The sequence below is a fragment of the Squalius cephalus genome, assembly GCF_949319135.1.
Source record: "Squalius cephalus genome assembly, chromosome: 1".
Taxonomy (NCBI): domain Eukaryota; kingdom Metazoa; phylum Chordata; class Actinopteri; order Cypriniformes; family Leuciscidae; genus Squalius; species Squalius cephalus.
Window position 1 is genome coordinate 17528531 of NC_137122.1, and position 24006 is coordinate 17552536.

Sequence of the window (24006 nt, forward strand, 5' to 3'; positions counted from 1 at the left end):
AGAAAGGTTGTAAGGTAAGGACAAATGTATGAAGATATTCAAAATGTTGGTCTGTTATTTTTATTAATCTTCTTTTCTTCTACCAAAGTGAATGTATGGCCAGCAAAGGCACTCCAACCGCAAAGTGGCAATGTCAAACATTACCACGCAGCATCCAAAGGGAATTCATGTGGTGTATTTGTCTGCAAGGTACAGTATTGTATATACAGTATATATATATGTACTACTAATAAAAATGTTGATTTGCTTTGTCAATGCTCTTTGTAGTTTGCTGAAGCAGTTCTACATGGGGGCAGTTTGGAGTTTCCATGCACTGATGCAGATGTTGCTCTGATGTGGCAAAACATAGGCATGTGTGTGCTACAGCAAACTGGTGGGGTTTTTTTAAAACCCAAGTTATACATGATATTACTTGGTGATATGCATCATTACACAAATACCTTGATGCCTTTGTTTCCACAGAAGACCTGTCCGACCTATGCTTGTCATGTGGGGACAAATATCCTCACACACAGGACAACATTGACTCTAGGGTATTTTAATCTGTTCTTTATTTTTTATTTTTTTCTAACTTTGCTCATTTCATTTTTCATAATGTCACTGTCTCTTCCAGATTGAATGTGACAGTTGCTATGGCTGGGACCATTGGAAATGTGTAAACCGGCCAAACAAGAAACGTGTTTTTATTTTTTTCTTCCATCCACAGCATGATTTCAATGCACCATCAGAAATTTGACTGTGCCAAATAAAAATAAAACCAAATTAATAAATGTTCTAGCGTTTTGTCTGTTTTACTACGGTTAAGTGCACTTACCTTTGGATTGTTACATTGTTTTGAATTATGCCTTAAAACATAAAAGTGGCCGCTTCCTTGTTTCTTTTCCTGAGTACTGTTCAATGCACGAGCATGCCTTCAAGAAACATCTCAGACTCCTGGAAAACATTTAACCACAAGTTCCTATATATGTGAAAATGCTTAGAGCTCAGTTTCAATTTAGAGCTACATTCATGGAGCAAATCCTAACCCATAATGTGATGTAGTAATTATTTGGTCACCAAACTTGGCTGTTATAACATAATGAGGTCAGAAAAGGGAAATATTACTACAGCAGAAAATGCAAATAATAAACTACTTATTGCAAAAACTAAGCATAACATTACTTTAGTTGGACCTTGCTTTGTAATGTACACCAGTGCGTTTGTGTTCACTTATGAATAGGATGATGTGAATGGATGAGCTTTACTTTAGAGGTTACACATCAATACAATTTAAATAATTATCACTTAATTTGACCAACATTCTAAAACACTGCAAGGGAAAACAACTGTTCATGCAACTTAAGTTTAACATTTATGATAACCTTCGAAGTACGAGGGTTGTATATCAAAATGATTTTCAGTTGAGTGTAAAGCAACATTCAAAACATGCAACTCTAAGTTCTTGTGTTGTCTTGAGCAATCAGCCTAGGCTATAATTTCAATAAAGACTTTGAATATACAGACAATTTAGGATGACAGAATAAAAAACAAGAATATATTTTTAAATATTTATTTAAAGATGCAATCATGCACATTTAAAATGTGTCAACAACAACTACCCAGCTAACAGGGAACGTTCCCAGAACTTTCACTAACGTTCTTTAAAAGTTGTGTAAATGTTAGTACAAAACGTTATTAAAATAATGTTTTTGGAACGTTCATATAACATTATTAACGTTCTTGTAACATTGAGAAAAAAACATTCTTAGAACAACGTTCTTGGAACGTCTTTATGACGTTATTTGTGATTGATGAAAGTTCTCATAACGTTGATAGAAAACGTTCTTAGAACAAGGTTCTTGGAACGTCTTTTTGACGTTATTTGTGATTGATGAAAGTTCTCATAACGTTGATAGAAAACGTTCTTAGAACAAGGTTCTTGGAACGTCTTTTTGACGTTATTTGTGATTGATGAAAGTTCTCATAACGTTGATAGAAAACGTTCTTAGAACAAGGTTCTTGGAACGTCTTTATGACGTTATTTGTGATTGATGAAAGTTCTCATAACGTTGATAGAAAACGTTCTTAGAACAAAGTTCATGGAACGTCTTTTTGACGTTATTTGTGATTGATGAATGTTCTCATAACGTTGATAGAAAACGTTCTTAGAACAAGGTTCTTAGAACATCTTTATGATGTTATTTGTGATTGATGAAAGTTCTCATAAAGTTGATAGAAAACGTTCTTAGAACAAGGTTCTTGGAACATCTTTATGACGTTATTTGTGATTGAAGAACTTTCTCATCATAACGTTGATAGAAAACGTTCTTAGAACAAGTTTCTTGTAACGTCTTTATGACGTTATTTGTGATTGATGAACGTTCTCATAACGTTGATAGAAAACGTTCTTAGAACAAGGTTCTTGGAACGTCTTTATGATGTTATTTGTGATTGATGAACTTTCTCATTATAACGTTGATAGAAAACGTTCTTAGAACAAGGTTCTTGGAACGTCTTTTTGACGTTATTTGTGATTGATGAAAGTTCTCATAACGTTGATAGAAAACGTTCTTAGAACAACGTTCATGGAACGTCCTTGTGATGTTATTTGTACTTGACTGATGTTCTCATACTATTGAGAGAAAAGATTCATAGAACAACATTCTCAGATACAAAAATATGTTCTTAGAATGTTTTTCTAACATTCCCATTAAGTTTCTGAATGTTTTCTGAACATTCCAAAACAACCGTTTTTTAAAAAAAAAAGTATTCAAGTTTTCTCATTTTGGAAATGTTATGAAAACATAATTTTTTTAATGTTTTCTAAACGTTCAAAACATTCAGTTTTTTTTTTTTTAAATGTTTTAAGAACGTTTTGTCTAAACATTTATACATAACTTTTAAAGAATGTTAGTGAATGTTATGGAAACGCTCTCTTTTGGTTATAAAAAAACTATAACATGCAGGGAACGTTCTGGAAAGCTCTCTTTAAAATATACTGTAAAATAAAACCTAAAAATAACCTGCAGGGAGCGTTCTGGGAAGGTTTTCCTTGGGTTATAAAATAAAACCTAAAAATAACCTGCAGGGAACGTTCTCAATTAAAAAAACTGGACATTTTCAATGTTTAAAAAACATTCAGAAATAACTTTTTCCTAACTTAATGGGAATGTTAGCAAAACGTTCTGACAACTTATTTTTGTTAGCTGGATTAATGGTTAATGGTTGCCTGGAGACGCTGGATGTTTGGTGTAAAGATGGCATGGAATGGAGCGCATGCACAGAGTTGTGAGTGATAGAAAGACAATGAGAGAATTTAGTTCAGAATCAGATGAAATGCTGTTACCGAATGGAAATTCAAAGTTCTGACTGATTAGTGTAATGCATAAGAACCCAACAAACACAGAACTTCCCCCCTAATGTTCCCATATGGTTTCCATTTGGTTATTGTTTTGGGAACCAAATAAGAACGTTCTAGGAACGTTCTCTGTAGGTTATTTTTTTATAACCTAAAGAGAACTTACAAGATCTCTCCTAGCAGGTTATTTTTAGGTTTTATTTTACAGTATATTTTAAAGAGAGCTTTCCAGAACGTTCCCTGCAAGTTAGTTTTTTTTATAACCTTAAGAGAGCGTTCCCATAACGTTCACTAACGTTCTTTAAAAGTTATGTATAAATGTTTAGACAAAACGTTCTTAAAACATTTTTAAAAAACTCGATGTTTTGATTTCCAAAATGATAAAACGTTCTTAATACTTAAAAAAAAAAGGATGTTTAGAACGTTAAGAAAAAATTCAGAAATAACGCTTTCATAAAATTTCCAAAATTATAGAATGGAATGTTCTTCTAACGTTCACATAAACAAAGAAAAAAACGTTCTTTAATACTTAAAAAAACCTGGATGTTTGGAACATTAAGAAAACATTCAGAAATAACATTTTCATAACTTAATGGGAATGTTAGAAAAACATTCTAAGAACATATTTTTGTATCTGAGAATGTTGTTCTAAGAACGTTCTCAATAGTATGTTCTCAATAGTATCAAAAGTTCTAAGAACTCTTAATAGTATGAGAACATCAGTCAAGTACAAATAACATCACAAGCACGTTGTTATAAGAACGTTTTCACTCAACAGTATGAGAACATCAGTCAAGAACAAATAACATCACAAGGACGTTCTAAAAACTTTGTTCTAAGAACGTTTTCATTTAACATTATGAGAACATCACAAGGACGTTCCATGATCGTTGTTCTAAGAACGTTTTCACTCAACGTTATGAGAACATCAGTCAAGAACAAATAACATTACAAGCACGTTCCATGAACGTTGTTATGAGAACGTTTTCACTCAACATTATGAGAACATCACAAGGACGTTCCATGAACGTTGTTATAAGAACGTTTTCACTCAACATTATGAGAACATCAGTCAAGAACAAATAACATCACAAGGACGTTCTAAAAACTTTGTTCTAAGAACGTTTTCAATCAACGTTATGAGAACGTTCATCAATCACAAATAACGTCATAAAGACGTTCCAAGAAACTTGTTCTAAGAACGTTTTCTATCAACGTTATGAGAACGTTCATCCATCACAAATAATGTCAAAAAGACGTTCCAAGAACCTTGTTCTAAGAACGTTTTCTATCAACGTTATGAGAACGTTCATCAATCACAAATAACGTCAAAAAGACGTTCCAATAACCTTGTTCTAAGAACGTTTTCAATCAACGTTATGAGAACGTTCATCAATTACAAATAACGTCATAAAGACGTTCCAAGAACCTTGTTCTAAGAACGTTTTCTATCAACGTTATGAGAACTTTCATCAATCACAAATAACGTCATAAAGACGTTCCAAGAACGTTGTTCTAAGAACGTTTTTTTTCTCAACGTTACAAGAACGTTAATAATGTTATATGAACGTTCCGAAAACATTATTTTAATAACGTTTTGTACTAACATTTACACAACTTTTAAAGAACGTTAGTGAAAGTTCTGGGAACGTTCCCTGTTAGCTGGGTGGGAGAAATTGAGAAATATGCATTTTTTTGTAGTTGTGTTGTCTTCCAACGCGTCCTACATAGTGATCAGGGGCCGCATTCACAAAGAATTTTAAGGCTAAAAGTAGCTCCTAACTGGCGAATTTAGGAGCAACTCCTAAAAATAATGGGCGTGTCACTCCTAACTTTAGGACTCCTAATTTTTTTTCACTAAGAGAAATTCACGAAGCATTTTAGCCCTAAAAGTAGCACCTAAGTCTGGGACAGCTTAAAAGAAGTCGAGAGGACTCCTAACTCACTACGACCTATTCACAAAGGATCTTAAAATGGCCGCGCGACGCAGTGTGTTGGAGACACTCAATGACACAGAGTTATTACAAAGATACCGCCTTAACCGTGAGGGAATACTGATTGTTGTGGATCTTGTGAGGGATGCAATAACAGCACCAACTAATCGCAACAACCCAATCAGTGCCGAATTGAAATGTTTGACAACACTTCGCTACCTGGCAACGGGGAAAATGCAATTGTGTAATGCCGACGATCTAGCGATATCCCAGCCATCGGTAAGCAGATCCATCCACCAAACCATCAATGCACTCTGTAGACCCCATATTATTCGACAGTTCATAAGTTTTCCTTTGGACATTCGCCAACTCCAAAGAAACAAAGCCAGCTTTATGGATATTGCCGGTGTGCCCGGAGTGGTCGGTGCTATAGACAGGACACATATTTAACTAATTGCACCATGTCAGGTTGAGGACGTGTTTGTGAATAGAAAGAAAACCCACTCCCATCAATACCCAGATTGTGTTCGATGCAAACTTCACAATTCTCGATGTTGTTGCAAAGTGGCCCGGATCCACTCATGACTCGAGGATATTGATGGAGAGTGGTCTGAGGCAACTGTTTGAGAGACGTCAGACCACAATGTCAAAGCTTATTACAAATTATAGTGGTGGCTCTTGGTGTTGTTGGTTAAATCAATAATGTTTACTGTTCCTTGGTGTATGTTTCAGAGCACACAAGAAGACACACAGTGTGGTGGAAAGGGGGATTGGACAGCTAAAGCAACATTTCCATGTTTTACATAGTGAAATCCGCCTTAGTCCAGAGAAGACGAGTAAAGTGATCACTGTGTGCGCTTATTCACAACCTGTGCCGGCAAAGGAACATACCACAGACAGGAGATGGTGATGAGTTTGACGATGATGATGATGATGATGATGATGACAATGAACACAACCAATTTGTTGATGAAGTGGAACAACGTGGACTGGCATTCAGGGATCACTTTGTCCATACACACTTTGGGTAAATAATCACATATGCACAAATGAGTAGAGACACATTTTTGCTCAATTTAAGTGTGTTTATTCCCTTTGCATTTTTGCAATCTTTAGAGTGTAATATTCAGACTTTAATTGTATTAGCCTCTCTTTTGCATCAAGGACCCTTTTCTGCCTTTTTAACACACGCATTTCCATTTTCATCTTCTTTTCTTCCCGGGGTGATGGCCTTGCACCAGCAGCAGGACTGAGGGGAGAGGCAGGTGATGGGATTGTGGAAGAAGAAGCTGGAAGAGGAAGAGGTGCAGTAAGAGGAAGAGGTGCTGGAAGAGGAAGAGGTGCAGTAAGAGTCAGGGGTGGAAGACGTGCAGGAAGAGGAAGATGACTTGCACCTGAAGGACCTGGGTTTCCATTTGGCCTGTACCATAAATTGTAGCCTGTTAAAACATCGTATTAGTGAACACAGTTTTTTGTGTGGGTGGGTGGTTTGCACATAATGATATTGTATGTCCTTCATTAAATATCACCAAAAATGTACAAGTATTGCAATCATTGCATAAACATAGTCTACCCCTCTATTTCCATTAGCAGCTGCATTGCCGGATCAGTTGCACCCTCAAGGCCCGTTATGCTGGTGTCTGACCCAATGACACTATACACCACCGATGCAATGTGGCTCAGTGGCTTAGGTGCTGATCCTCCTTCCTTAACACATACATGTAAAGTTTCACCAACTCAAAAGCATTGCCTACATAACACTTAAAAGCACACTTTAATGTAAGCATATTGTTTATGACATTTGTTTCATAATTCATTACATTCATGACAAGCAGGAAGTTTTTAGAATTACATGAAACAATATCGATATTATATATTTAATATTATAGGCCTACCCTGTTGCCATGCTTGCCCGTTTAAAGGCTGCAATCTCAACACTCGACTGCGATTGTAGCGCATACCACCGCCTCTCGCAGTCGTCCGGGGTCCGCGACACAAGCGGGAATGCTGCATTGATCTGCAAACAAATCCTCTCCCATGTCTCACGCTTAGTCTTGCTTGATATCCCAGTGCCGAATTTCCCTTTTATTATGTTTTTTTTTTTTCCAGCACCAACTGGGCCAGCAGCAGTAACTGATCCTGTGTCCAGTTGGGCTTTTTTTTCAGTTTTGGCGAGTTCATAATCCACCATCATTCAACTATTACATTACTTAAATAGGAGCAACATTTCCTTGCTTTAAGTAGTCTATTTAGGCTAATAGGATGTCAATTAACCAAGCAAGTGTTAATGCAAGTGTCGTTTTTCATTATTAGGCAAGTGGTGGTTTTCATTAGGGTATTAGGCTACCTTGATTTAATTTAATTGAATTCACGACTTTTCTCTCTCTCTCTGCCTTTTTAGAATAACACTTCACTGGGGCCTTTTTTGTGTAGGACACAGACATATTTAGATGTCATAATTCCATGATTTGGTGCGTCTGTGTTATGTTCCGCATGATGGCCCTGTCATCTATCAACCAATCACTGTGATCATTGCGAGGAAGCTCATGCATGAGAATTGACGTCATCCATAGCAACGAAGACTCACTCTTAGTTTAGGAGTTGTCATTTTTCCTTACTAAGAGTAGGTCTGAAAGGCGCTGTGAATAACTTTTAAGAGAAAACTCGAAAATCTTTTAGTGTGATTTAGGAGTACTCTGAAAGGCGTTGTGAATAACTTTTAAGAGACAACTTGAAAATCTTTTAGTGTGATTTATGAGTACTCCTAGTGGTAAGATAAACATTTTTGTGAATACGGCCCCAGGTCTGTAATAGTTAAGATAAACACATGCTACAAAATCGATTCATTATTTACAAAATGTGACCAGATTGCTCAAAAAGCAATCATATCAGGATACTTCATGACTTTCAGAGCTAAAATTATTCCTGATTCAAGCAGAATCAGCAAGAAAATAAGAAAATGGACAATAACAATGAGATGTTGATAAAATGAGTAAAGAGTTTAATCAATAATTACATGAATCAAATACAAACATTAAAGGGATACTTCACCTCTGGAAAGATGAATGTGTATTTAAAATAGGTCATTTATGTAGAAGAAATGTGAAATTATTTTTGAATTTGGAGCTTTCTAGACTGAGAAAAGCTAGAAAATGTATTTTTGGGTTATGTGGATGAAAGACAACAACTCCCAGAATGCACTTGCTTCGCTGCTCTACGAGGACACTCCCAAGCCATGCCTACCGTAGGCTACTACTAGTGAGTGTCTGTGACGAGTTTGCCCGGGATTTCGAGATCGCCCAAAATGTCCGGGAGGATTCAGCTTTTGCATTCTACAGTCACCATTCATTATGTTTACTGTGGTGAGCAGGACGAGGCTGAGGGGCGCGGGAGAATGGCGCGAGGCCGGTGGCGTGATTACTGAAGACGCACCAGTCTCATATCTCTCACGGAGGAGGGGGAATTTTCTTAGCAATTTTAAAACGCACATCAACTGATCACTTGTTTAGCGTTCATGTAAACACTACATTCAGATTCACCAATCGGAATGAATTCAGTTAGACTGAAACAAAAGGTGTGCATGTAAACAATGAATGGCGACCACAGAAAGCAAAAGCCGAATCCCGGACATTTTGGACGATCTCGACGGCCGGACATGTCCGGGAAAAAGATGATGATAACCCCTACTACTCAGCTTTCTCCTGCTAGCTTAGCTTCCAAAGAAAGATGTCTGACACTGTGTGTACATTCTGTGAGTGAGATCCCACCCTCTATGGTGGGCTGAAAACATGCGGGACAGCCCCTACTACTGGCTGTAGTCTTTAGTCTCTGGCCAAAAAATCCTCAGATGACGCAAAATGACGATTTTTGCATCATCGGAGGATTTTTTCCAGACAAAAAATACATAAATCTCTCATCTCAGGGGGATATGAGGGTGGAAAGCATGGTAATTCGAAAATACTACAGGTTTTCTACTAATACAAAGCTTAATGCTAAATCCTGAAGTATCCCTTTAAGTAAAAGTGAAAAGGAATGAGACAGATCTCTCTCTTTACTGACTTATAAGAGCCAAAGCATCTCAAGAGAAGAAGAGAAGTGTCCAGTTTCAAAGATACATGAAAGTATATCTTGTGTTTGCATGGAAGAGTTGAAGTGGAAGAGAAACTACATGTTTAAATGAAAAACAATGAAGTACGAGTTCAAAATGAATATCAGATTCACGTCTCTCTTAAAAGTGTTATGGCCTTCTTCTCCAGTGTGAATTTTCTGGTGGTCTTTCAGTTCATCTTCTGTAGTAAAGGACTTCAGCACTGAAACACACACCGCCGTGTCTTTTCTTCTGTAATATCACTAATGAATCTTCTCCTTTGAGTGAATCTTCAGGTGTTTCTTCAGGACTGACGCCCAATGAAACGGTTTACCGCACTGATCACAGTTAAATTGTCTTTCTTCAGAATGAGAAGATGTGATTTCAGAGCGAAAGCCTGAGCCGCTTCTTCCCAGTGTGAACTCTCATGTGAATCTTCAGACTTGATTTACATGTGAAGCGTTTTTTACACTGAGGGCAGGAGACAGATTTTTTGGCTTCTGTTTTTCCTTTCTTGTTCACATCCATCAGGTCTAAAAGAAACATTAAATCAAGTGAGATTCAATTGACTATTTTATGCAAACAACTTGCTAATCATGTCTTACTCATGTAGTTAAAGTAGTGATGGGCGATCTCGAAACACTTCTTTATGAGGCTCAGACACCTTTATGAATCTTTTGTTTCAAATCAGTGGTTCAGAGCGTGTATCAACCTGCGAAAGTCACGTGATTTCAGTAAACGAGGCTTTGTTGCCTCATAACCGTTTCAAAATGTCAATGATCTCTGCGAACCCATCATGCGACAAACCATTGAACAAGTGTCTATGGGTTTTGCCTGATCTCTGATCAGTTTTAAACATTTGTAGACATTTTAATGAGACTTTTGTATAATAATAAAATAATAGTAGTTAATAGTCTTTTATTCGCCTGTTTAGCTGAGCAATCCATGGAACAAACGAAACAAGCCCTTAAAATGTATTAAAACCCACATATTATACAAATACTTAACATTTATGATATAAGATGGTTTGTTGATTGCATTTGATTGGTTACCTTCAATAACATGTAAAAGGTGTTTTTATGCATGTTTGGCCTCAGTTTTTGTGGCATTTACACTGTTCTGACCAGAGTGTGACGTTTTGAACGTTATTTCTTTCTACCCAATTCCTGGGTTGAGCCTTTTAGGTCCATTTTTTGGGTTATTTTTTTTCAAAGTTTGGGTAGTTTTTGTGTTACCCAGATCCTGGTCAGCAGGGGTTAAATTGGGATTTCTTATGTGGGGGGGCTCTCCCTAGGGGGGTCAGGGGGTATGCCCCCCGGGAATTTTTTGGAAAAAAAACAACATTAAATGGCATTTTCTGGAGAGTTTTGTGCAAAGAAATGGAGAAATTTAGTCTTACATGATATGTGAAAAACTGCAAGGTTAAGAGCATACTTTGCATTGTTGTAGTATCAACAGGTATTAGGACATTTAGCATTTACATTACTGTTAATCAGCAGTGGTGGAATGTAACGAAATACAAATACTTCGTTACTTTACTTAAGTACATTTTTCACGTATCTGTACTTTACTTAAGTAGAATCAAGTGCATAGGCTACTTTTGACTTTTACTTCGTTACATTTTGCAGCAATTAGTATACTTTACTCCACTATATTTCTACAACGTTTCGTTACATTTTCGTTACATTTTCTGATCAGTTTTACCCCCTGCCAAAACAGGGATTGAAAAAAATCTCCTGTTTTCGGTGCTGAAGCGGTGATGACACGTTCATGTAACATGTAAGGGTGGCGCTGCCAATAAAGCACCTAAAAGCTGTCACAAAGAACCGCAAAAGTAATGATTATGAATATGTAAAATATAGCAAGGAGACATTTTAATTGTTTATTAATAAACAAATGTTTTCTGTGTCAGTGCCCTGCATAGGTGAAGTTGACGACTCGCGATCTTCGCAGTAGTGAACGCGCCAGAGAGAAATGCGCATTTCATACAGATTACACAGGCAGCAGTCTGCTTTCTTTCGTTTTGAATTGTTCTGTTTAAAAGAAGACATTTCAAGCTTTCTATATATTTCTCAGGTCTGTGAGGCAAGTAGGCTACCTTATACTCTGAGTTTCGGTTCATTTATGAGAGGAGCACCAGTTCATGCACCAGCGCCTCCGTGTCGTGATTACCTATTGTCTGCTATATTTACTTATTATATTATAGATAATAATAAATTACTTATCTTATTTATTAAATCCAGGCAATTGGTTGATGAAACATTGATTAAAATTAAGATACAAAACGAAATTAATTTTAAAGAAAGGCTTTGTGTTTTCTGTTTGAGGTCTCAGTGAAAGTTTTAAAGCAGTCTTTAGTGCCGCTTTCAGAGCGCTCACGTCCGTAACATTGTTTTTTCCTCATAAATGCGAACATGAAAAATAAAATAAAATGAATATGTTCTGTTCTGTGGAGAGCCAACCCTTCTTGATCCGGTGGGTAGTATTACTTTTCATTTGCGCAGTGTAATTCACAGAATTACAAAAAAATATTTTGTCACCTAAAAGTTAAAGATTTTTTGTGTCACGTCCACGGCATGTGTAGAATATAAAACGTGTAGACTGATATTTTTCTAATGTTTGGACTCCTTTATTAAGGGAGTATGGATATAGCCTATAAACTGTTTCAATATATTGGTATTAAATGCATTTTCTGAGAATTTATATTTCAAGTTTTTACTGCAAATGTCCATAACGCTGGAATTGACATCACTTGATTACACATTGTATTACCTTGTTATGATATAGTGACCCATACAATGTGCTAAACATATTTTTCTTACCTTGTCATTCAAGGCCAGGGCACTTTTTGTACAACCAACGTTGTGCTGAACTGTTGCAGTGGCGGCCGCTCGTGAGTTTTTTTTTTTTTTTTTTTTTTTTTCTCAAGGCAGTAGAAGGTTCTGGAACTTTTGCGCGCTTCCACATCCCGCGAAACTACGGATCTCCCAGGAACATTCATTATATATTGCGTACATTACCGGCCCTATTTAACCACTGCTGGTCAGACACACTTCAGGGATTGTGTTATTTATCACAGGCTTTTTGCAACCTCTTCAGGAGAGAGCAGTGCAGCTCCGTCAAATTGGTGCGTGTCTTTGGTAAAATACATGTTTGTGTACATTTTTTGTATTTATAAATTCGTTATTTCTCTGTATATCGTTTGATTTTATGCAAAATACAGGTGATGGAAACGCCTGATGCCTTGCAAAAATGTTATTGCAAATTTTTTTTTTTTTTTTTTTTTTAAATATACAGAATATAAATGCTTAGAAAGTTAAAATATATTCCCAGAACTGCATACTAATTGTTTATGGACAGGTTATGGAGTCAGTCACAGCATATTTCGGGCCAATAAACAACCCAAATTGGCGTGTTTATTAGCGTGTCTCTGTTTCTATTCAAAATAAGCTTGAACAAAACATTTGTTTAGTGTGAAAAGGCCTTCAGACTTCCCACTTCACCTGCTTTATAGGCTTTTCTTGTGTCAAATTCAAATAAAAGGACAAAATCAAGAAACTTCTGTCAAAATAATTTTATATTTAATTAGTCTTTTTTTATTCTTGACCTGAAACAATGTAAATCTAGTGGAGCATCAGCATGACGAATGAATAAAGAATCATGAATAAACAGCAATCTTTGTTCTTCAGTATCACGATGTTTCATTTTCTTAAATTGTTTTTGATGATCAATACAAACTTAAATTAACTAGGGCTGCAAGAACTAATTGCTCAAGAAAATAAACAATTAGTGAAGTTCACAAGGTAATTTCGGGAGGAGTGAACCCATCTAATATTCACCTCGCTCTGGCATCAGCTGTTCTGGCGTCCCTCCACCTCCCCAACTCCACCTGCATAATTTAGGCATCTTGCTACTCATCATCCAAGCATTAGTAGTCCCACTGGGGGGGTTATCTAAGCTCGAGTTGAAGCTACTTCCATAGAAAAACATTTCTATGGACAAAACGCATCTGAAAATGAATGGTGCATGGTGAGCGTGCGAACCATGTTATTGAAAATGATCGGATATTTATTTTAATTGTATCATTAATTTGTGTTTATGTAATGAGTTATAATAAGTGCAATCCAAGTTTAATGTATTGTTGCTTTTTTCACTAAAATCCTTATTATTTTATTACTGATTTATTTCCGTTTTTCTTTGAGCAATATATGTTGATTCTGCAATTCACTCTCCAGAGACTTTTATTTTGAAAAAAAATTCTGCCGCTGTCCTGGTGCCATTTTGAAGTGTGTGCGCGCCTCTCTCCAGTTCGCATTGCGCACACTGGGAAGAGGTAAGAACTCTTCAATTTATGAGTAAATTAAGTTTGCAAAGTGTGTAAATTGATTTAATATCTTGTAAACAGTACGGAGACTGTATATTGTGTTCTGTTGTATATTATATGCGTGAGTGGATTAAGAATTTGAAAATATGTCGTGTGGGCCGTATGATATGTATTAGCAGGGTTTTGAGCCATTAATCAAAGATATTAATCACTTGATTGTTTACTTGATTTAACTTTAATCTTTAACACTACTCTTTACCTGTTTTTCTTATATTTTATTTGTGTTTTACTTAGTTTTGTGGTATTTTGCACTTTGAACAATTTACTTGACTACTAAGCACTGGTGTTTTGTGTTCATTTTGTATTTATCAAAAATGAATTAATTATGTTTGATTCATGTCATGCACTTCTCTAAAAACTGTAAAACAAACAAAAAATTTACAGTATTGGTTATGTCTCATTTGCGTAACGTCAGCCAGTTGCATATCAGTTCAGGATGTGAAGGGGCATGTAATTGGTTGGATCTACTGAACCAATACGCCCATCACTGAACGAGATTGCTCTGTTTAGAGTCTGAACGAGAGAGAGATCTAAATCTGAAGAACTGGTACATTTTGTTCATGAATGAAATGAATGAAAGAGTAGCCTACCCGGTAGGTCGGTCATTTAGCATGCGAGTCAATCTCATTCAGCAATCAGCAGAAAGCAGATGCAAAGCAGTTATAGATACTGTGCACATTCGATTGTTTATATATTCGTATTTAACATAGAACATAACTCAGCGTTTAACATAATCCCAGATTTATGAATGTGTAAATGTCTGACCAAACAATTAAAATGTTAATTATGCAAGAAAAACTTTGTGCTTTGGTCATCTGATTCTGAACCACTAATTTTGACTTATTTTATTAGTTTAATGAGTAAAATAGGCACACATTTAAGAAAAACATTTTTTTTTTTTTGTTACAAGTAAATACGTTCGTTGACTAAAGACATAACACATAAGACACTATTTTTCGCCACCTGCTGGTATTTATGTAATATGAAGAAATTGTTACTGAACAAATCAATGAACAAATTATGTTGGTGAACGAACTGAAAATGAATGATTCTCTGGAAAGAATAGAAAATTTCCACCACTAGTACACACACACTGCCATCACGGTTCGGCACAGTTAGCCAAGTGTGCTGAGAATTCAGGGCCAAGAACGGTTTGTAATTGCGTTGAAACACAACTGGAACCTTTTCCGAAGGTGGAAAAGCAGCTTTTGTTTCTCAGCACATAAAGATGAACTACTTACTGTGATTTCCGACTGTGGTGATGTGGTTTCTCCACTGCATGGATCTTCATGTGTCGCTTCAGATGAGTTTTAAAAGAGAAACTCTTTCCACACTGATCACACGTGTGCGGCTTCTCTCCAGTGTGGACCCTCTCATGGGTTTTTAGAGATGATGAATAACTGAATCTCTTGTCACAGTGTGAACACTTGTAAGGTTTTTCTCCAGTGTGAATTCTCTGGTGCAGTTTTAAACAGTTCATTGAAATAAAAGTCTTCTCACACTCAAAGCACATGTACTCTCTCACACCAGTGTGTATTTTCTGATGTGTTTGTAAAGTTTGCAGCACTGAAAAACTCTTTCCACACACAGAACATGAATGTGGCTTCTCCTTTGAATGAACTGTCAGGTGTCTCTTCAGGTTTGATGCCCAGATAAATGTTTTGCCGCACTGATCACATGTGAACGGCTTCTCTCCGGTGTGGATCATCATGTGAAAATTAAGGTGTGATGATTGGCTGAAACTCTTCCCACACTGAAGGCATGTGAACGGCTTCTCTCCGGTGTGGATCATCATGTGTTTCTTAAGGGCTGATAATTGACTGAAACTATTCCCACATTGATTGCATACATGTGGCTTCTCTCCTGTATGAACTCTCATGTGAATCTTAAGAGATTTTTTGTCTGGGAATCTCTTTTCACACTGTTCACACATGAACGGCTTTTCTCCGGTGTGAATTCTCATGTGAACATCAAAGTATGATGATTGACTGAAACTATTCCCACAATGTTTGCATACATGTGGCTTCTCTCCAGTATGAACTCTCATGTGACGCTCAAGACTTTGTTTGGTTGTGAAACTCTTTTCACATTGATCACATGTGAACGGCTTCTCTCCAGTGTGAACTCTCATGTGAATCTCAAGACTTTGTTTGGTTGTGATACTCTTTCCACACTGAGTGCAGGTGAAAGATTTCTTGACTTTTCTTTTCTTTAAAAATGTCTTTTTAGTCTTTGAGCGACTCAAAGGTTTTTCTCCAGGTTTGACATGATGTTTCTCCTCCACTTCACTCAGTTCTTCACTCTCCTCCTTCACTTCCATCAGGTCTGAAATGAAAGAAAAACAAATTTTCTAATTTTCTAAATAATCAAAATAATTCAAAGAGAGAAATATGGAGTGAATGGAGATAAAAATTATCTCAGATGTAACAGACAACTGCTATAAAATATTACAATAATTTCTTACAATAAAGTCTTTTTTATAAATTAATTAAACCTCTCTGAAACTTTCCATGAATGAGGTACACTGATCTTCCAGTTATTATTTTTTAAACATTATAGGCACAAATCCCATGTTTTCACGCATGTGAAAGTGGGACACAAGAAACACAATATCAAGTGAATTTCACTGCGAGAAAGAACACAAATGTTTGCAGTAAAGCGGAGTAGATTGTAAATTTGTACATTTTGGAATGATAATTATTTGTTATACATGTTTGTAAAAATACGCACAAAATTCAGGTCAAAGTTCTGATAAAATTGTTACAAATTGTAAACCATATAATAAATGTAAAATAAAACAGTTAAAATATTTAAATTTAGTTTGACCTGATGTTGACAATCAATATAAAACCTCCCTTTACTGACCATTTGTAAAAAAATAAATAAAAAAAAAACCTTTTACAGCTATAATTGAACTGTTTATCTAAATGTGATGAAGTGCTTGAATGTTTCTAACACGAATGTTCTTCAGCATCATGAATTAATGAAGAATAAACACTAACCTCTTTGTTCTTCAGTATCTTCAGTGTGTTTCATTCTGCAGGGTTCTGGATCACTCATGTTCTCACTGTCCTCTTTAATAAACTCAGTCTTTGCAGATTTCAGCTCTTGAGCAGACTCTTGATGCATTGCTGCTTGTCTTCACTTGTAGCCGATGGGAATATTCCAGCATTTATTGGAGAATTGCAGATGGAGGAGCTTCACTGATGGTGTGACTGCTGTGGGAGGAGCTGATCTGCCAAAATCTTATATATATATATATATATATATATATATATATATATAAGATAACAATATAACATGGATAAATCATCAGTAATAAAATAATTAAAAGGTTTAACCTATATTTATTAACCTCCACAGGCAAATAACTACAACACCATAATATGTGAATCTAATATAGTTTGACTTTATAATAACGTCCTGGTTGCGTATGCAACCCACCGTTCCCTAGGGGTGGGAGAAAAAATCGATTCTTAGATGCATCGCGATGCGGACGTGGACGATTCTGAATCGATTCACAAATGTCAAAAAATCAATTCTCTAAAAAAAATTTCTAATAACGTAATATTGACGGAACGCAAAAGGCGGAACTCTAGCGGACGTGCAGTGCGCGTGCAGTCTGTGGCGCGCTCATAACAGACTCGCGCACTTAACAGACGCATGATGGCTGAGCGCCAAATTCGAGCACCCTCTTCGTTAAAAGCTAGCGTATGGAAAATTGGCAATTTCATTGTTACCTATTTAGTATTTTTTGTATGAAAGCTGTTTTCAGTAGCCTATTTAGTTTTCACATCAATATACTGTAAATTAATTTACTACAAGTACACTGCTAGTACAGGCACACATTTATTTTCCTGTTGGTTCTTTGCAATGTTCAAATCACTTTCATTTGTTTTATTAATAAAATTAATATAGGAAGATGGAAGTAAGTTCGTTATGGGTCATCATAAATACTTGCTTTAAAAGTACCAAGTAAGTAAAAAAAATAAATAAATCGTTAATAATCGATAATCGTTACCCTCTGAATCGTAATCGAATCGAATCGTGAGGTGCCTAGAGATTCCCACCCCTACCGTTCCCTGAAGGAGGGAACGGAGGACGTAGTCGACGTCGACTGAATGGGATCACGCCAGGGAGCCAATTGTCTTCGAGCGTGCGAGCACGAGCAAATTAAAAATTTGCTCCCACTTAGGAGGAGCTCACCGCCCAGGTGGGCACGTGCATCTTGGGATTTCTCACCAAGACGAAGGCAACCACTTTGAAGTGGGCCAACCTCTGCTTGGAAACAGCCTTCCCTTCTGCTGGTTTCCATAACAGATAGAGCTGGTCTAAGGTCTAGGCTTGCTAGTGAAAGCCAGGGCTGGGTCTGCCTCCTCCGGGGCAGCGCTTGCAGGCTCACCACCTGGTCCTGTAGAAGAGGTAGGAACCTTGGGCACATATTAAGACCGGGGTCTCAACTTGTGAGAGTTAGCCGGCCGAATTCCAGGCACAACTCATTGACCGAAAGTTAGCAAGTCCCTACCCCCTAGTGGAGACAATGCGAGCAGGGGAACAGTTAAAAAACAGAATTTTTAACTCACTGTCTGCAATGGCTCAGGGGCGGTCTCTGCAGTGCAGTAGCACAAGAGAAAAAGCCCAAGAGGGTAAGGAGGGGAGACAAGGTGTTATATTTAACTCCTTGCTCGCCTCAGGGACCTGACGACCAAACCGTACTCCATTTGTATTTGAATCCAGTGCCACATAATGTGCGCAATGTAGAAGCCACAACATCTTGAGGTGGAGGGGACAGCCCACACTCCAACCACAAGCAGTTGGAGCAAAAGGGAGTAAAAGGAGTGATCGAACACCTTCGGGATCTCCTCACAGAGAGAAGACTCAATTCAACAAACAGGTTTGACTTCTATTAGAGGAGCAAGCATCTTTATACAGGGTGCTCATAGAAGTGATGGTCTCTACTGCATAACAATTCTTGTGGTAGACCAAAACCGTCGCGTCCCGTTCTTACTAGAACCAGACCTGGAACTTTCCAAGGTATAGACGCAGATGCCATCGTGCCCCATCCCTGAAAATGTGCTCAGAATAAGGTGTTAGGAAGGCTGACGAGAGGAGAAGGTTGGTTGGCCAATGAGGGGCAACTAACAAGACCTGCTCCATTGCACAAGAGAGAAGCAATGCTCAACACCAGATGTGAAGGGATCACTGAGCATCAGGAGCATCTCTGCTCAACACGTGAGTGTGAAGGAATTCACTGAGCTTAAGGAGCATTTCTGCTCAACATCTGAGCGTGATGAAGATCGCTGAACTTGTTCTCTTCCTGATTTTAGCACCATAGTGCAAGAAGGCTCACTGGGGAATGCATTTCTGCGGAGGACGTGTAGGACGAATTCGGAGGGGCAATCAGACTTAGCTGTGCGGCCCCGAAGTGGTCCAAACAGCTGGTTAGCTGGGGAAGGAGTCTCCACTGTATCCGGACCAAAAGGCTGCCGTGAGGCATGTGAGCGGCACGAGTGAGCAGGCCAGAAAGATAGGTGGAATGAAGTGAACTTAGAAGCTCCTGACTCCAAGGGAGAGGTGGCGGGCGAGTTGCAACATGCAAGGGGAGCGCGGCTCGACGGTCGCAATGTTGTCGGAACAGTACAAGCTCGCTGAGCAGCGGTGTCTCGAAGCGAGGGACTGAACGCAACTAGAGGCAATGAATGCCAATGCAGTCAGAGGCACCCAGAGTTCTGTTACTGCATGCCCTTTATACGTGGCCCCTCAGCCATGCTTTTGGCTATGGGCTGAGGGACTGGCGACAGGCCAGTGAAGCGTGTTGCTGTGCCATGGCCACCTCAAGGACTCGGTCATCAAGCTAGTGCTGAAGCGGTCTCATATGGAGGAAGCCGTGCGGCTGCATCTGCCATATGCCCCAGAAGCCTCTGACAGTTTCAGTGGACCCTTTCTCACTTCTATACAGCACTGAGCTGGCACGTCTCGAGTGAGAGATGTGCTAGACCGAGACCACCCCCAAACTAGAAAAGAGAAACTCTGCACTAGGGCGAGATTACTCTTTCCCAGTTGACCTGAAGACCCTCACTGGCTATTGAGCACTCGAAGGGTAGGACCATGTACTGATACTTTGTGCCTTCAAACGTCCGAACAGAGTAGTCTGTTGAGTGGAAGGATAGAGATCTGAAAAAACACGTCTTTCAGGTCGAACGCTGCAGACCAAACTTGGGACCGGGCATTGAAAATGCAGGTCTGTGTCAACAGGCAAATGGAGGCTTTCAAAAAATAGGACGTTCTAGTTGACACAGAACCAAGAAGGTCATAACCCACCACATAGTAAGGATATAATGAAGTACAGGCTCTGAAGCCAGACTCCATACTGGCTGGAGGGAAGGTTAGCACGCGTCCTTCGCCAGTAGGACTGCGGGGCACACACACAGGACAGGAGCTCTGCTCAACACCTAGGTATGATGAAACTCACTAAAACTCTCTTTTAAGAGCATTTTTGTTCAATACCTAGGTATGATGAATATCACTGAGCCTGGTGGAAGCCAAGCGAAATGAAATGAATCGCAAGCCGGGTCTGAAGGTACCGTGAAGCCAAGCTGGGCATCGGTTGGAAGCGTCTTAGACTTTGACAAAGCCGGACCAGGGGCCAGGAACCACAGACATACCTGAGGTAGGGCAGCGAAGTGGAGGACAGGGATCCGGCTCGAGAGGCCCGAAGGCGGCCCGAAGCGAGATCTGAGTGTGCAGTGCAACACTTACCTGACTGTAGTGGGTGGCAGGGGAAGCGTGAGAAGGCAGATAACTGGGTCCTCAACGCATCCTGCTGCCAGCTGGCGAAAAAAGAGGGGGCTGTGGAGTGTAAGGCTGTACAGGGTCACACACACCATCAGACTAGCCCTCTTAGGGCCCAGGGATAGAATTTGCTCTTTCTTTGAGCCAGCGGCGGAACAAACACACAAAAACAAAAAAGCTTCACCCGGCCCTCCACCCGAGTAAGGAGGTGGCAGAGGATCTACCGCCGACGACCAGGTGGAGGCAGCAGCGGGCCGTCGGAGTAGGATGTGCCGGATGGCCTTTGTCTTCTTCTGGACGACAGAGAACTGCTGGGCGAAGCTCTCTATACCGCATCGCCAAATAGTCCAACCTGGGAAATGGGAGTGTCCAAGAACCGAACCTTGTCTGCCTCTCTCATGTCCGCCAGGTTGAGCCAGAGATGGCGCTCCTGGACCACCAGGGTGGACATCGCCAGACCGATCACGCTAGCTGCAACCTTTGTACCCCGGAGGGCAAGATCAGTGGCAGTGCGGAGCTCACCCATGAGCTCACGGTCTGGACTACCCTTGTGCATGTTCATTAGCGCCTGGGCCTGATGGACCTGCAGAAGCGTCATGGCATGCAGAGAAGCAGCTTGCCCCGAGGCTCTGTAATAGAGATGCGCGGATGGGCTATTATTTCATCCGCAAACCGCATCACAAAACTCATCATCCGTCCACCATCCATCCGCACCAACGTTTTTGACCAATTTTCAAAACCGCACCCGCCCGCCATACGCTGATTGGGCGATGAAAGGCGCTGCATATATTTTTCATTTGATTGGTTCAACCGCCCGCCACTCGCCCGAATTTAATTAAAATATTATTTTTCGTCACGTCATCCGCCCAATCCGCGGAGTCCGTGGCTGTAACTGCCAACCGCGCATCTCTACTCTGTAAGCCTTGCCCGTCAGAGCGGACGAGAACTTACAGGCCCTAGAGGGGAGACGAGGATTCCCAGTCCAAGAGGCAGCGGTCGCCGGACACAGCTGCATCGCGACTGACCGCTCCACCGGAGGGATCACCTCATAACCCTTAGCCGCTCCTCCATCAAGGATAGTGAGGGGGGAGGAGCTACTCAGGCATTTCTGGCAGAGAAAGGTGCCATCCATGCCTTCGTCAACTCCTCATGCACTTCAGGAAAGAATGGTACCGGAGCGGCGGGCTGAGAACCAGACCGGCCCGCTCCGAGAAACCAATCATCCAACCGAGATGGCTCGGGACACGGTGGTTCATTCCACTCGAGCCCTACCGGCTCCAGGCCAGCTCCCCTTCCGATGCTGCGACAGACATCCTGTCCTCTGGAGGGGCATCGAAAGCGCGCTCATCGGAGGCCTCCACCAGCTGCGACGTGAGAGAGGCGGAAGGGATCCACAGGGCTTTGCCGGGTGGATTACCCCTCACCGTAATCCTCAGGTCACCCAATCCAGACAGCACTCAAGGTTTCCTCTGGGAAGGTAAACCAGAAGCAACACTAGAGCGGGGCCTGGGAATGGGGACTGCACCTTCGCAAACGAAGGCGAGTCTCGACCTCAACGTCGAGATGGTCATATTCCCGCAATGGGAACATGAGTCATCCACCAAAGCTGCCTCAGTGTGCTGCAAGCCCAGACACGTGATACAGCTTTCGTGACCGTCAGAGGGGGACAGACCCTTACCGCACCCAGAAACACATGGATGGAATGGCATCTTGAAAAAGACGCACTCACATCCGTGTTTGCTCTTTTAGAAATGGGACCCGTCACCAGTGCCGGAGCACACAGGGAATGACCGCAGCAAAACTATCTCAGCGAACTGAGATACTGGGGACTGGGAGAGTCTTTCCAGAGGAACACCGACACACTCAATCGTAGAATAAACTCAGAACACTCTTCAGACACCATCGAACGGCTCCGAAGCAAAAAGCAACTAGTGCGTGCATCCACTTCCGTATTTATACCCGCTCCGCGGGGCGGAGAGTGTGATGCAAATCACGCACGCAAAATTTTCATTTGCTCGTGCTCGCACACTCGAAGACAATTGGCTCCCTGGCATGATCCCATTCAGTCTACGTCGACTACGTCTGATGTTCTCGACTGAAAGGGAACTATTAATTGCAATAAAGCAATTCCATCATTAACATGTTACAGATTTATGTCTACAGAAACTACACGGGCAATATAAAGTGTTAGGATAGACATCAATTTTAATAAGTAAATGTAATCTGCCTAAAATAAATGCCAGTACTATGCTAGCAGTACGGTACTATGCATTTATCATTTCCCCGAGGATGCATAGTGCGGTAAATGATAAATATACAAAGACATAAATGTAAACATAAAAATGGCAACAGCAACACTTGAGATCAATTCCAGGGTCTGTTTCTTCATTAGGGCGATTGGGCGACGCACCACCAAAGTGTGAAAGGGACTTTTTCAATCACATTCACATTCAACCACAGAGTTACGCTAGCAGTCACTGTTGTTCTGCCTCTGGATGTAGTCCAATCAGCACCAAGTCGTGTTCTGTGGAGTACCGCTTCTTTTTGGGCGATTTCACTCTGGCCGAGAATCGCCCAGTGTTACCATAGACTTCCATACAAATATTATTTTTTTTGAACTGCAGGCACTGCAATGCATTCTCTACGTACTTTCATCATCATACCTAAACTTCACTTGTGCAGTGATTTGTGGGAAAAAAATATGCCTCTATTAATAATCTTTAAGCTGAAGTGACATCCAAAAATGTCCTCAGTGCATAAGTTACATTCCACTGACATATTCTCCATCTGTAAATGTTAGAAAGTCAAGCAAATATTTACATTTTGCTGTCATGAGTGGACAAGCCTTCTGCAGGCTAAACTTCCGTGAACGAGCGCCGCCTCGTGCATGCGTGCCGGACAGACGCAATAGAATAGGAGCGCAATAATTCTGACTAAAACATACATTAACACTAAATTATAAATATATTTTGCTAAAATACTTGTTGTTGTTGGTGAACATAAATGTGCAAGTGTATTTTTATGATATCAGTTTTTATTTATTTATTTTGATTTTAAGTTTAGTAAATTTAACTACTTCTTTAAAAAAAACATTATTTTGTTTTCAGATTGTAATGTTGTAATGTTAGAATGTAATGTGATTTGACCAAACAACACACAAACAAAACACAAAATCGCTCAGGTCTGAATGAACTCAACTCTCCTCATGCTCGCTGCTGCTGCACTGAATGTTTATTTCAGTAGGAAGACGCCAGGAAAGACGCACAAGCAGGGCTGGACTGGGACAAAAAATCGACACTGGCATTTTGGTCCAGGCTGGCCCACTACATATGATCATAAACAGCACCCATCTTGCACTATATAGCTATACTCCACAGAGATGAATCCAAAAAACAAGACATAAGCTGCATTGGCATAGCAATACCAGTATTTCTCACAGAACTTTTAGTAAAACTGTGGTGGGTGGACCTTC

The 24006-nt window shown here is 39.8% G+C and overlaps 1 protein-coding gene across 3 annotated transcripts in view; it reads right to left on the reverse strand.

Moving 5' to 3' along the window:
- Nucleotides 1–24006, reverse strand: part of LOC307163140 (uncharacterized protein) — a 444167-nt gene that overhangs the window by 390157 nt on the left and 30004 nt on the right. Inside the window, exons 2-4 of one of the 3 annotated variants that reach the window (XM_079879041.1) lie at nucleotides 16745–16987; nucleotides 14984–16067; nucleotides 8079–9891 (exon numbers count right to left, since the gene is read on the reverse strand). In XM_079879041.1, coding sequence (XP_079735167.1) covers nucleotides 9825–9891; nucleotides 14984–16067; nucleotides 16745–16871 — 1278 coding nt within the window. In that variant the 5' untranslated portion in view covers nucleotides 16872–16987 and the 3' untranslated portion in view covers nucleotides 8079–9824. Of the gene's footprint in view, nucleotides 1–8078; nucleotides 9892–14983; nucleotides 16068–16744; nucleotides 16988–24006 lie in introns of those variants that run through there. The other 2 variants (XM_079879042.1, XM_079879043.1) reach the window with 2 other exon arrangements.